At 42.5% G+C, this 13,069-nt stretch overlaps 1 protein-coding gene and 1 long non-coding RNA gene across 6 annotated transcripts in view; one reads left to right on the top strand and one right to left on the bottom strand.

The window, feature by feature from the left end:
• Positions 1-11,079, top strand: part of MOCS1 (molybdenum cofactor synthesis 1) — a 32,170-nt gene extending 21,091 nt beyond the window's left edge. For 3 of the 5 annotated variants that reach the window (XM_084513787.1, XM_084513788.1, XM_084513789.1), the window contains exons 9-11: positions 2,119-2,239; positions 3,508-3,555; positions 7,341-11,079. In XM_084513787.1, the coding sequence (XP_084369913.1) occupies positions 2,119-2,239; positions 3,508-3,555; positions 7,341-8,212 (1,041 nt within the window). In that variant the 3' untranslated portion in view covers positions 8,213-11,079. Of the gene's footprint in view, positions 1-2,118; positions 2,240-3,507; positions 3,571-7,340 lie in introns of all 5 variants that reach the window. The other 2 variants (XM_084513790.1, XM_084513786.1) reach the window with 2 other exon arrangements.
• LOC311434011 lies at positions 216-7,334 on the bottom strand. The gene is made up of 2 exons (XR_014691200.1): positions 5,768-7,334; positions 216-335 (listed from the first exon to the last, which is right to left on the bottom strand). It is a non-coding gene; the product is annotated as an uncharacterized lncRNA (long non-coding RNA).
• Positions 11,080-13,069: the final 1,990 nt, after the last annotated feature.

The following is a 13,069-nucleotide window of genomic DNA, read 5'->3' as shown; positions in this document are numbered from 1 at the left end:
TTACATCATGTTTTTTGGTTTCTCTGTTTTGCTAACATAGCTAACTTCAGTTGTAAAACATCGGTTTCAAGGCCAGTAAATATAAACATTTATTTAAATCTTTGATTCAAAATCATCTTAAACATGTGACAAGCAGATGATTTCCCGCTTAAGAGAGAAGAGTAAAGATCCAAGCAGCTGTTAGGGCTTGGATTTTTTGTTCCCCAAGGATCCTGTCCTGTTTCACCAAACATCATCTTGGAACTCTTCTCATTCAAGAGCAGGCTGTACATTTGCTCAGCGGCTGTAGAAAGGGGAGGGATAACCGTTTCCTGCCACGTTAAAACTGGCAGTTTCTGGGGAAAAATTAAAGTTTTCAATTAAAAATTGGCACTTACACATTGTCACCTGATATTGACAACAGCTGTGCTGCTGTCTAATGTCATATGACCGAGGCAGCCTGAAGGCCCAATGAGCTTAGGTTACGTAAACTTTTCAGGCTGTCTGTGTGTGGACATGGAGAGAGAGAAAGAAAATCTCCATAAAGCTTTTTCTCTAATAGACTAGACCTCTTCAGAACTCTTTACTTTGAGGTAACTGAGAAATGCTTGTAAAAGATGACATGCAGTATTAATAGAACCGAACCTTAGCTGTATGATAGAGAACAACAGAGCCCTAAAAATAGAACTAGAAGGATGATGAATTGAGGTTTGTATGGTAAAGCAGACTGATGAGGTCTGGAGAGAGAGCAGGGGAAAGAAAAGAGTAGCTATCCTATAAACTGGAGCCAGACTATGAGAGTTGATAGTCAAATAAGTGTTCTGATGCATAATATCGGCATTTTCCAGCAGGGTATCTACTCGGTTAAAGGAGAAAAAGAACTAAATTTAATAAAAGCTCACTTCCTGTTTTAGATAGGGTTGTGTCAGTAGATTTTCCTTTCTGAGGAAGTCAGGCTTATGCAGTCAAGCATGTAAAAGGTAGCCATGCTTCTATGTAGGTTACTGTTTCAGTTTTCTGTCACGGTTTTTAACTTACTAGTTCACTTCGGTGAGACTTTGTGGAAGGGTTTACACATGAAATATACGCTTCTCTGTCCCACTTCCTTAAAATAAATGATTTGTCTCAGGTGATGAGCTCAAAAAACTATTACTAGACTGCTTCACCCCCAAAAAGAGACAAGCAACAGGTGAGTGATGTTAAGGGATTCATAATTCCCATTTAAATTTCCAGGTAAATTGTCCTTTTTAGTTTTATGCCTTCCACCTCTTTGAGGGTATGATCTGTTGATTCAAGACCAATTACTGAGCAAAAATGCGTAGTTGCTTTTCTAGTGCTCCACAGAGGGTAACGACACAAGGTTTTGATGATGCAGTCACATCTTAAAAGTTACAGAAGACACATTTATATTGTTCTGCTTTAAAACTACTGCTGTAATTAAAAACTGAATCCCCAGAGTGACTCATGGTTTATCATTAGGATCAGTATGGACATGTGTTCAGAAATCTCTCAGCATCTAAAATCTGAATCCAAGAAAGGATGTGGTTGTTGGCTTCATTAGTCAGCTGTCTATCATGTACCCATGGCTTCTTTCCCCAGTATCAGAGTAGTGAAAGGGACAAGTAGTTTCACAGCATTACTTCACAATGTTAGCAGAGTACTGTACTGACTTGCTAGCATAAACCTTCCTAATCTCACTGCATTGATCCTACTGGAATTGAATTAATTATTTGGTAGCCTAGTAAACCACTGCTTAATGTTGTCAAGTGGCAGTTATACTTAATCCTACTAATAGTGAAATGTGTGTTTTGTTTCAGCTCATTCTGTCCTTAGCCACAAATAATCACTGGGATGTGCCTTCCCTTTAAGCTGACCATGGAGAGCTGCTCTGATTGTCTTTGCTTGCTTACCAGCCAGGACGCCAACCTTTAGAACAGTGTTATGGTGTCACCTTCAGAGCCTGACAACTGTAGGAGTCTGTGCAATAAGAGAGTGTTGTCCTAGGTTGCAGCCATGCAGCTGAACGGAGACTGCTACCTCACAGAAATCTCTCTTATCATTGACCTAAACCTTGTGTGTTGCAGGACTGCTTATTTTAATCTTTCTCACTTCTCTTTTGTTTCCTTGGCTTGGCTGCAGGTGTGCCTTTTTGGGAGTTCAGAAGTGTCCTTGAGAGATCACCTACGGTCGGGTGCCTCGCAGGAAGAGTTGGTTAAAATAATTGGAGCAGCAGTGAGCAGGAAAAAGAAACAGCATGCTGGTAGGTTTGCTGGATTGGAGAAATAATGGCAGTGACCAGGGCAAAAAGTGTCCTACTGCAGTGGGATGCAATGACTCAACAGTAGAAGGAGGGAAGGAAAAGGTTCTTGAATGGGGCTGCATTACTTAAAGAATGTTCCCATCTGATAAAAGAGCATTTTCTGCTAGAAAGTTGGTCCTTTCCCAGTTGTACAGTTACTCCAAAATTTGGGTGCCAGTTTTGAATTTCCTAACCCTCCACAAGACCTGGAACCCAGACTGTCTAGAAGTCTTTCAGACTGATTTTTTTCTTCAAAGAGGTGCAAATACCACTGCTAATGATCACAACAGCAAAGCGTAAAGCTAAGCAGAAATTGATGGAGTTGCACCAGATCCCTCTTTTCCAAACACTAGCATTCTGTAAAATAAGTACTGAAGTTAAACTGAGTTGTCAGTTCAACTACTTTCTAGAAGTGGAGACTCCTTTTTTGAGTATACAGAACTGTGTAGCTACTCTAGTGCTCTGTATAAGGTAATGACACTTAAAAAAAAAATAAAATAAAATTGCTTTGGCCCTTTTTGTCTCTTGCACGTTCTGCCAGGTTAATAACAGGTGTTTTTGCTTTTTTGTAGTTATATGTCAAACAAATTTAAAAGAAGTTTGTAAGCCTGAGTATAGATTTTCTTGCAAAATGTGTTGCTCTTACCCAGATTAAATAGTACCTTATAAAGGTGTGTGTGATGATTCCTTTCCATTCAGACCATTCCTTTCTGCATTTCTGATTTGAGAAGGAGAGGGGGGAGTGTTTTCCCATCTGGTAAAGGCTTTTTGGCCATCAACGACATTTATCTGGCACTTTCTTCCTCTGACTTGTGTTAATCCCAGTATTATCCTTGAGGCCTTTTGTGATTAGACCTCTTTGACCAGGAACACTGTTAATAGCTTACCTCTAGAACTCATATAATTAACTGGTTAAGAAATAAGGTAGTCCTGAGTTGTTTGAATTCTGTACTAGATGGACTGTAATTCAGATTGTGAAAAATGTTTTCTGAAAAGGTTCTACAGTACAATAGATACATAGTAGCTGGATGCTTGGAGACTGTGGCAGCAATGTTTTTAAATATCATGCTCGATTCTTCCTCCCCTAGTTCCCTTCATCTTTATTTAGCTTTGGTTTTCCTAGCGTGCAGGTTGCACTGTGAAGAGCAGAAACCTAAATATATAAACCAGATGCATGAATTAAACCCTAAAAAGCTAGGATTTTTATGTGTTCCTTATTTTATTTCTAGGCATGTTTAACATTTCCCAGATGAAAAACCGTCCAATGATCCTGATTGGTGGGTGACAAATCAGTACGTAATAAACATACCATGATTTTGTTTGGTTTATGTCTTTGGGGGAGCAGAGCGGATTGGGCTTTTAATTCTTGTACAGTTCTGCTTTAGGTTTAGGCAGAGAAATGGGTTTCTTAAAATGCAGTTATGGTTAAAATTAAGCTGAAGTTGAAAAGAAGGAAAGGTTTTGTGTCTCTACCAAGCCTTATATGATCTTCTGACTGACAGCACAGATTGTGTGTTCTCTAATTTTGAAAGTGTATTACTTTTTCCAAAGGGAAATAGCTTCCTCTTTCCTGTCTGCTTCCTTTGTACTTAACAACAATAATATAATAATTAATAGGGCAGTTTGAGGTGAGCTTTATGAAATTTACCAAACTGTAATATGAACATAAAGGATGCAGGGCTTATTTTTGTTTCTGAATTAAGAAATTCAACTTTGATCACATTATATAGAAGCAGGGACATGACAAAAATGCAAGTTCTTATCTCCCTGCTTCTTTACTTTGGAATTCAGAAACTGCATTTTCGTTCTTTTTAAATGGCCTCCTAACATTTAAAGGGCTTAGAGTGTAACTTTTTAAACTGTAGTATCTGCTATGTCACCTGGGGGAAAGAGCTTTTTTTCCTTGTTAGGTCCAGCAAAGATGTTTGCTAATGGTCCCTTCTGCTTGAAGCTCTGTCCATGACTGAAGTAGCACTAAAGAGGATGCTCTTACAATTTTAGCAAATACCTTTTACTGTGTTTCTGCCTCTTCTGTACCTACTTTTCTCCATTTTGTACTATATCTATCTTTGCAAATACCTGTCATTTTCAGACAACTTAAATGTTTGTGAGAGCTAGCTCTGTGAGATGTATTGGACATTGTTCTGGTGGTTTTTTATCTGTGAAAGGAAAAAAATGCAGCAAAGGTGGAAGAGAGAGAAACATTAAATATCAAACCCAAACTCTCATTCTCCCATTGATGCTGTGGAGCAGGTTAGCTACTATGCAGCTAAAAATACAGCCTTTAAAACGAGTTAGTGTACTGGGAAGGGTAACGTGCATTAATTGGCATGTCTCTGCTTTGCTACAGGAGATATACTAACTGTTGTCTTTTAAAGCAAGACCCTACTGCTTTTACTTCTGTTGCCTTTATTGCAAAATACATTCTTCCAGGAAAAGGGGAAAAAACTATTGCTTAAAGTGTGTACTCACTTGTTGCAAAAAGAAAATCTGTATTTTTTAAAGATGATGGAAAATACTACCTTACATTTCTGACAGTGTACTGGAACCTACATAATTCTACAAGATGCTTTTGGGAAAAAAAAAGTTTTGTGAAAATACACTCCAAAATTAACATTCATAGCAATGTTTGGGTATGTACAGATCAGACCTACGTAATTGCCTTTTGAAAAATATTCTGACTTTGTCTAACATACAGTAGGAAAGAGCCTGTCCAGGTCCTCCCCAGCTGTTCCATGTCCCTCTGAGACTAACTGCTGGCAGTCTCTGCATCAGTGGTGCAGAGTCCATAACTGGAGATGAGTAGAGACTCTCTTACTATGCCACATGGGGAATCAGTAGGAGATTTCCTAATGGTGTTTTGAATTATTTACAAGCTTCAAATAATGCTGGCGTGCAAGTAGTCAGTGGAGAGAATATGGAATTCATTTAAAGAAACTTAATGAACACTGTGGAAATCACTGGTTTTGCTAGTCCCAGTAAGCCAAAGCTGATCTCTTCCCTACACTGCAATTGGCTGGTTCTTTGCTGTAATGTGGTTTGTATCATATTTCCCTTCACTGAACTAGTCCTTTCAGCAGGTTGTTCTTCTCCCAGGTTCACTTCAGTTATGGAAAGTTCATCTTTAAGTATCTCCTGGCTTCTTTTTTTCCACCCTTGACACAGTGCTAGCTGGAATCTAACACGCTTAACTTCCATGTGCATTAGTAGGCTACAACAACAGGCAGTGTGTCAGATACATACAGTTGTATAATGCAACTGAAACTATTTCTACTGCTGTAGAAAATAATTATCCATTTTTTATTTATATGAGCAAGATGTGAAGATGAAGATAAATAAGACAAAGAAAAGGTAGGTTGTTAGGAAAAACAAATGTCTTGCATGCATTGCTCTCTATTGCTCTATTTTTACTTCCTACTCGAGCAAACATTACTTCTGTCCTCCCTGTTCCCATGGCTTTGTGCTTAGCCTATGGAACTAGGTACTTACCTGCCTCCACAGTCCAGCTTTTCTTGGAGACAAGGTACTCTGCAGAGGTTTAGCTTTGAAGCTAATCATGGAAAACAGAAGAACAGAGTACTTTGAGTTCCTGGCTTTTTAAAGGAATATTCAGATTAACCTCTGCTGTATATAAAGGGAAAGAAAAGAACAATAAGCACAATTTTCTGTTCTTCTACAGCAGAGCGATGTTGCATTCAAAACATTCTTGTTTACTTAACCCATTCCTTCTGAGGGTAAATACATTACCACTTAACTTACAAGAATCTTAATTGTGGTGGATAGGCCACCAGCTGTGGACCTGAAAGTGCCCATGCCTGAATTTATATACACTTTAATCACAGCAATAATCTATATGAAATGATTGATTAAACTTCAGCAATTGGCATTTTCAGATCAACAGTTGGAAGGTATTCTGGTTGAGAAGGATTTAAGTGCATCAGTCTCTTGTTATGGCAGTGTCTGGGACTAACAAGGAAGAGATTTGTTTTTTTGAAACAAAAAGGTGAGGAATACAGCCAGTGTGTTACCCACGTTGTTATTGCAATATGGACAGTCCAGCTGTAGGTCTGGGCAGTAGAGGTAGCTCAGCAAGGTACTCCAAATTCCTCACAGTAGAGCAGAGAGAACAGGAACTCCAGAAGAGAAGGCTGGTTCTCAGTGAGGCTGAGAAACTAGGGTTTAGCCACTTACCTCTAGACTGCTTTCTCTGTGCTTCTTTTACAGATCACTTCTTTCATGTGAAAGACTTCTTCTGTCTTGACGCTTGGCATTAATCCCTGTGCAGATGCCAAAACCAAGGGATTAAATGGTGAAAAGGGCAGGAGGGCTTACTACCTCTCTGCCAGCTGGGAGCTATGCCAGCTCAACTTGGAATGTAGCTCTAAGTAGATTTAAAATCTGTCAATGAGGGGAGTGTGATTTTTCCAGTGCTTAAACTTCAGCTGTCATTAATGCGGTAAGAGCTGGCAGTAATAAGGAAGGTTCTCATCACAGAGCCACCCCGTGAGCTGTAGTTGGTGCAGTTACAGATGGTGCTTCTGGTCCCTGCTGTCCTCAAGCACTGCCATGACCCTTCTCTGCATAATGAAGCAGTAAAAGTATGTGCCTGTGCTGGGAGAAGGTGTTTGGAAAGGAGGAACCGAGAACTTGAGGGCTAGAGTTTTGTACTTACAATGCCAAGCTTTCACAAGACAACTGGAACTGGGAGAGCCTCAAATGAGATACTGTGACTTGCTTATCTTTAGGACTGCATTCTTCTAAGCTTTCTTCGCTGTTATTTCTCAGGAAGTGTTTATGCTTTTTGAAAGCAAGTTATTTCCTCTTGTCAGGGACCATGAAATAGGTGTTTTAAGTGCTGGCGTTTATGTTAACAAAACAGCAAATTCTGGCACACTGGTAAGACAGAAGAGAAGAGTGGATGGTTGCAGGCTTCTTCAAGTTTTTGTAATGCAGGAAGTCCCAAGCAGTGCTCTGACAGGGTTCTCAGCTATTGTAGACTTAGCTTTGCTTTGCTTCCTGGTTAGTAACACACCCTCTTTTTTTTTTCTTTTCTCTTTTTCAGAGCCTGTATTGCTGTCATTCCCACTACGCCAAGATGCCCTGCAGTATCCCCCAAATTCAAAACAGTGGGGCCACACATCTAGCCACTGGCCAACTTTGAGAGCAAGTTTATCCAAACAAATGGAAAAAGCATTACTGAAAAATAAACTTCCAGGACAGCTTATCCTGCCAGTATCTCACCCAGAGCAACAGTGCTACATAAGGACAAGAATTCTACAAACCCAGCTGAGAGGCTTCTGTGTCTTCCAGGAGGACCCGAGCTCCACATTTGACACGAAGTGCCTTGAGGCTTCTCCTGTTGGCCAAGTTTCTGTGGACTGTCAGCTCAAAGAGGCAAGTCCAGGATCTGAATTCTGTACCAGGGATTCAGCATCTTGCTCCGACGTCCCTCGTGCCTCAGATAATTTGACTCACACTGATGAGGAAGGACGGGCCACCATGGTGGATGTCGGAGGGAAGCCGGATTCCAGAAGAAGGGCTGTTGCTGGTGCTGTTGTCCGCCTGGGTGAGAAGGCATTTGGGATGGTGAGGCAGAACCAAATGAAGAAAGGGGATGTGCTGGCAGTAGCCCAGATTGCAGGGATTCAGGGAGCCAAACTGACCAGCCAGTTGATCCCATTGTGTCACAACATCCCTCTCAGTCACGTGGAGGTGTCTCTGAGCCTGGACGAGGCCCGGTGCGCAGTGGTGATCCACTGCTCCTGCCAGACCTGGGGGAAAACAGGTGTGGAGATGGAAGCTCTGACAGCTGCCAGCCTGGCTGCCCTGACTGTGTATGACATGTGCAAAGCAGTTACTCACGACATCGTGATCGAGGAGGTGAAGTTGCTCAGTAAAACAGGTGGGCAGAGGGGAGACTTCTCAAGGGCATAGAGCATATCCAGATACCTCCAGCCCTCCAGGTAACCACTGCTCACACACAGCTGCTCACATTATCTGCGCCACTCAGCTGTGGTAGGCTTGGAGATCTCAGTAGGTATAGCACACAACTCTGTCAGCTTACTGCTGAGTGAACAGAGGAGCCACTTACCCCAGCTGTTGAGGATGTGTGTTTTTTAGAGGACAGACTTCTCCACTCAGCCAGTAGTTCCATTTCAGTGTCCTCACCATGAGCTTGAACAAAGCTTCCTAGTTATACCACAGAGGGTTTTTTTTCTTCATGCTGTGAAATATTCACAGCTGCTGTCATCACACCATGCAACTGTGAGCTCTGGAAATGAAGGAAGTGCTGAAAGTACTGTTATTTGACAACTATTTTTAAGTCAAGGATTAGGATTTCAGAGTTCTTTCTGTCTGTCTGTGCCTCCATCCCCACCAGTTGCATTTAGAGAGTGATAGTAAGAAGAAAACAGCTCTGGGACCCTACCACACAGCAGAGATTAAAGCTGAGGAACAGCTAGGGTCAGAGAGGCAGCTCCCATCCCTTTGAATTGGTATTGCTTCCCTTGCCCACAATTGGGAAACACCCACCTGTCAGCTTTGAAAGAAAAAAAGAGGGCAGCTGCCCAGCTCTCTGCCGTAAATGCTGTGAAATGATCTAAAACAGAGGGTTGCTGGTGTTAGAATTATTTTGCTGATCTGAAAGGTAAGTTATGCAATTTTGGAAGCGTATTGCCGCGTTCTGACCTTAGCACTCAAATACATTGAGGCACTGTGTCTGCACTCTTAAGGGCTTAATTATATCAAGCATGGAAGTAGGTGTCAGCTCGCCCTAACTTTAGACTAAACTGTCACACCAAGCCCCAGAAGGTTCCACTTTTTCCTTCCTACAACACAGCTCCTAGCAGCCAGCAAGCTGCGTGGTCCTGACAGCCGAGACTAAGACCAGTAGCAACTTGCTTGGAAGAACAGGAGAGGTGCTGTTGCCCCACCTGGAGAGTTTTCCTGCACGATTTTTTAACTTGATTTCATGAAATCTTCTGACCTTTGAGCATTTAAGTGGCCCCATGTTAAGTAGCTGAGGGGGGGATTAACAAGTAGCTCTATATAGTTTTGATAATTGACTATCCTAGATATTAATTAACATTGTTTTGTTGATATAGATTGATCCTTTTTTAAACACTAATTTAAATGCACTAAAGGGGAGGATGTTTTCAACCTTGTTTTATGTGTTTTCTAGTGTTTATGGCTAATATGAGCTCCCATATGATTCAGGATTTTCCCTTTCAATACAGAGTCAAAGACAACTCTAAGTTAAAGAGGTTACTGGAAAAGTGTCTTAAACTTGGCAAGTAGTTGCTTCTCATGCAATAAGATTAAAATGTGAGCATCAGGAAAGCACATACCAGTCACGCACACCCTGCTTGCTTAAAGTAAGCATAGGTTTAAGCTAAGGAGGCAATAGGTTACATTACAAATGTATTTGCTTGTGCACTACAAGTCTCATACAGTGGTTAACACAGAAGGAGCTTTGTCCAGAGCAGATTGATTTTTTACCATTGTTACTGAGGTAAGGCACACACAGCAGCTGCTGCTGAGCAAGCTCAGAAAAGGAGGAGAGACTCTGGGAAGCCTGATAAGAGAGGTGCCCAACTCCGTAACCATTTGTATGCCTACATTCAGTATTGTAGTCCTGATTCCATCAATGTCACTGATCTGTCTGTAAATCAATAGTAAGTCAACTTAACATTGTACAGGAGATATATAGTGAATTATCTCTCTGTGTGGCATCAAGCCAGGCAAGAAGCTGCAGGTCCTCGCTCCCAAAGAGGCTAAACCATGCTTGCTTTTGAGGAGATTGCCAGGTATCTCTGCTAGCTGAAGCACAACTGAAGAACAACAAAAAAGCCAGTTGCCTTCTAGGTTACAAAGGAGCAAGAAACCCAGAGTGGCTTTAGCTAACAAAGGAGACTACAAAGCAGTAACTGGAAGAAAGAGCACTTCACCTTTCCTATGACTGCATCGAGGAACACACAGCTCCCAGGTTGCGTGAGGAAGCTGAGCGAAGAACTTTAGGCTGCCTACAGCCAAGACACCGTGCCACCTTCTGGGAGGTGCCACCTTCTGCAGCACACACCTACCTTCTTGCGGCACTGTGGAGGCTTCCCCTGCAGGACACACAGCCTGACTGCACCAAGCATTTCAGCTCACCCTGCAGCGACAGCGCTCATCAGTGGAGCTGCTGTGCACAACAGCTTCCCTCATTTGGCACAGAAGCAAAGCCTCTGGAAAAGGAAGCACGTCTGGAACCTGCTAAGGTACTGCCTCACACAGGCACTGCACTAACCCCCACCATGCACAACGCACCCTGCCCTCCCTGCCTTCACCCAGCCTCCAGCTAGTTTTCAGAGCTAAAAGGAAACTAGGCAACTCAGTAGCGATAAAATGAGACTTTGGGGCATGATTCTTCGGCTTCTGAGAAGTTTGCTGTCATGCTGTAAAGCTCACACAAAGGACTTGAGGCCCTACAAAGCACACGCATGACTGCCATGCACATCCCACTACTTACGCACACTTCACTACATTTTCTTAGGTTGAGAGTGAGTGGAAGCTTCAGACGAACAGACTTTGGTGCCATTTTATGCTCATGTTTGTAGTATAAAGTCTTGAAACTATGCACATTTATAGATAATGAAGCCAGCATAAGTCAACAGAATATTTTGCAAGAGAAACAAGCTGGTAGCACTGTATGTTTCGGTGGTTCTGGGTGGGCTATGGTGTAAGATGTTGATGAATACTTTTTGGAGGCTTGCTTTTTTTTGTGTCCACTGTTTTTAATAAACACTAGTTGTTCCATGTGATTTTGAATGCGCTTTTCATTCATTCAAATAAACCTTTATGTTTTAATCCATAAGCTTCTATAAATATTTAACTGAGGGTGAGCACCAAAACAGGCTTTATGTTGCCATGATTAGTCAGCAATTAGTAGCTTCCCTACAGTAGTAAGTTATCTTGACTGATCTCTTGCAATTTCATTGTTGTTGTTGAATGAAACTCAGCTCTATTTGGCCCTTCTTAAACTGAGTAATCCTGTAGATTTAGCATCATAATTTTTCATTTCTTATCTTTAACCCAGCTTCTCCCACTTGCCTGTTCTGAGCCAGTGGACACATAATGTAGCACTGCTTTGTGCTGCAGTCACGTAAGAAACTGGTACCTCAAGCACTCTGACTCTTAGCCTGAGGAACCACAGACTGAAACGGCCCCAAAATGCTGCAGATCCTGGAACCATAGCACAAAGCTCTATACCCCCCTTTCTAGGGGACACTTCCTAATTTGGAAGTGAATTTTTGTCAATTTAAGCAGAAGAAACAGAGTAAAGCATTAGCCCACCACATCCTTCTCCTGGAAGATGCCCTAAGAGCAGCAGCAGCACCGCTACCACCATACACACCAAACCCAACTGGAACACAAAGTGTTGCTGATCGTGGCAGCCCTTACAAGGCACCATTTGTCATTTCCTCCAGAAAGGTCTCACTTGTCCCAGCTAATTTCCCATTTGTGTTTTATTGTCAGTTCCCTGCCAATGCAGCCTGCATCTTCCTTCGTGGCCACATCCTGAGGCTAGCCACCCCACCCTTAGACTGCCCTGGAAAAAACTGGATGCAGAGACTAAAAGGGAAGCCAGCAGAAGCTGGTCACTAAGTATTCATGAAGCCATGAACTGTGTCAAAGGGAGCAGTGCTTTCAGAAAAGTGCTGGGGGAAGAAGAGCAGGGAATAGAAGTAAGGCATGGCCTGAAATACCTTAGAAAGGGACCTCCTTTTCCAGAACAGGAACCACTCAAACCATACCCTAAAAATAACAACAGCTGAACACTAAAAATGGGGACAAACTTTTAGCTATTTTAAACCACTGGTGACCTGCAGTAATTCTTCCTAAGTCCCTAAAGTTACTCAGCTTTACACAGGCTTTGACTGAACAGAATCTGGTCCCACATCCCACCCCCTCCTTGGCCTGTAGCTCGTTTGTGGCTCCTGGCTGCCTCAGCAACACTTATGCAGGCGTGTTACAGCTTAAAAACGCCTGTAACTTCGTGTGTGTGCTTTGGCCAGGATCTAGGACTGCTAATTAGTTAAATAGAAACAGTTTACTTCCCTCCATTTATTACAGACTTGTTCCAAGACCAGCTTAGCATTTCAGCAAAGGTGAAAACAGGAGTTGCTGGGTGCAGTGGGCTAAGCAATTGTGGGTTGTTTTTTTTTTTTTTTCTTGATGCTTTAGCATGAAGTCTCAAAATGTGTCTCAAAATCAAGTGATCTGATGATGGCAACTCCTGACACATCTGGCACACTCCCTGGAAAGGCACAGGGTGGAGTGGCTTAACCCTTTTTCACAAGCTGGGCCTGAAAGGCTTTGGGTGAGCTCAGTGCAGGCTGTCATAATAAGAGCACATTTTCATTGTGGTCACAAGAAGCCTATGCAGCAATAGCCGAGACACAAATCCAGCCAGCTCTACCTTCCTCTCCCTCCGTGCTGCCATGGCTGGGTTTAGAAAGCCTTGGGTTTAGCACTTCTAATTTTGAACTCATCCTACTTGCTCCTTTGATGAGGAGACAGTACCCAAAATTGTAGTGGTTAAGCGGGGCTGAGTACAAGTTTACTGGAAGGGCTGGATGCCCTTGGACACTCACTCGGAGCAGAGCTGTGCGACAAACCGAGTATTGCTCAGCTCCACTTTCACAGCCCAACTGCAAGGGCAGGGCCGTCACCAGGCAAGCTGCCTAATGGCTGTGGCTCTCCCCAGTGCCACGCACACAACTTCTGCTCCATCTTGCTGCTGCCAAGCTT

The sequence above is a fragment of the Aythya ferina genome (assembly GCF_964211825.1).
Source record: "Aythya ferina genome assembly, chromosome: 3".
Taxonomy (NCBI): Eukaryota; Metazoa; Chordata; class Aves; order Anseriformes; family Anatidae; genus Aythya; species Aythya ferina.
Note: the sequence above shows the minus strand (reverse complement) of the source record. Positions and strands in the feature narration are given on the sequence as shown.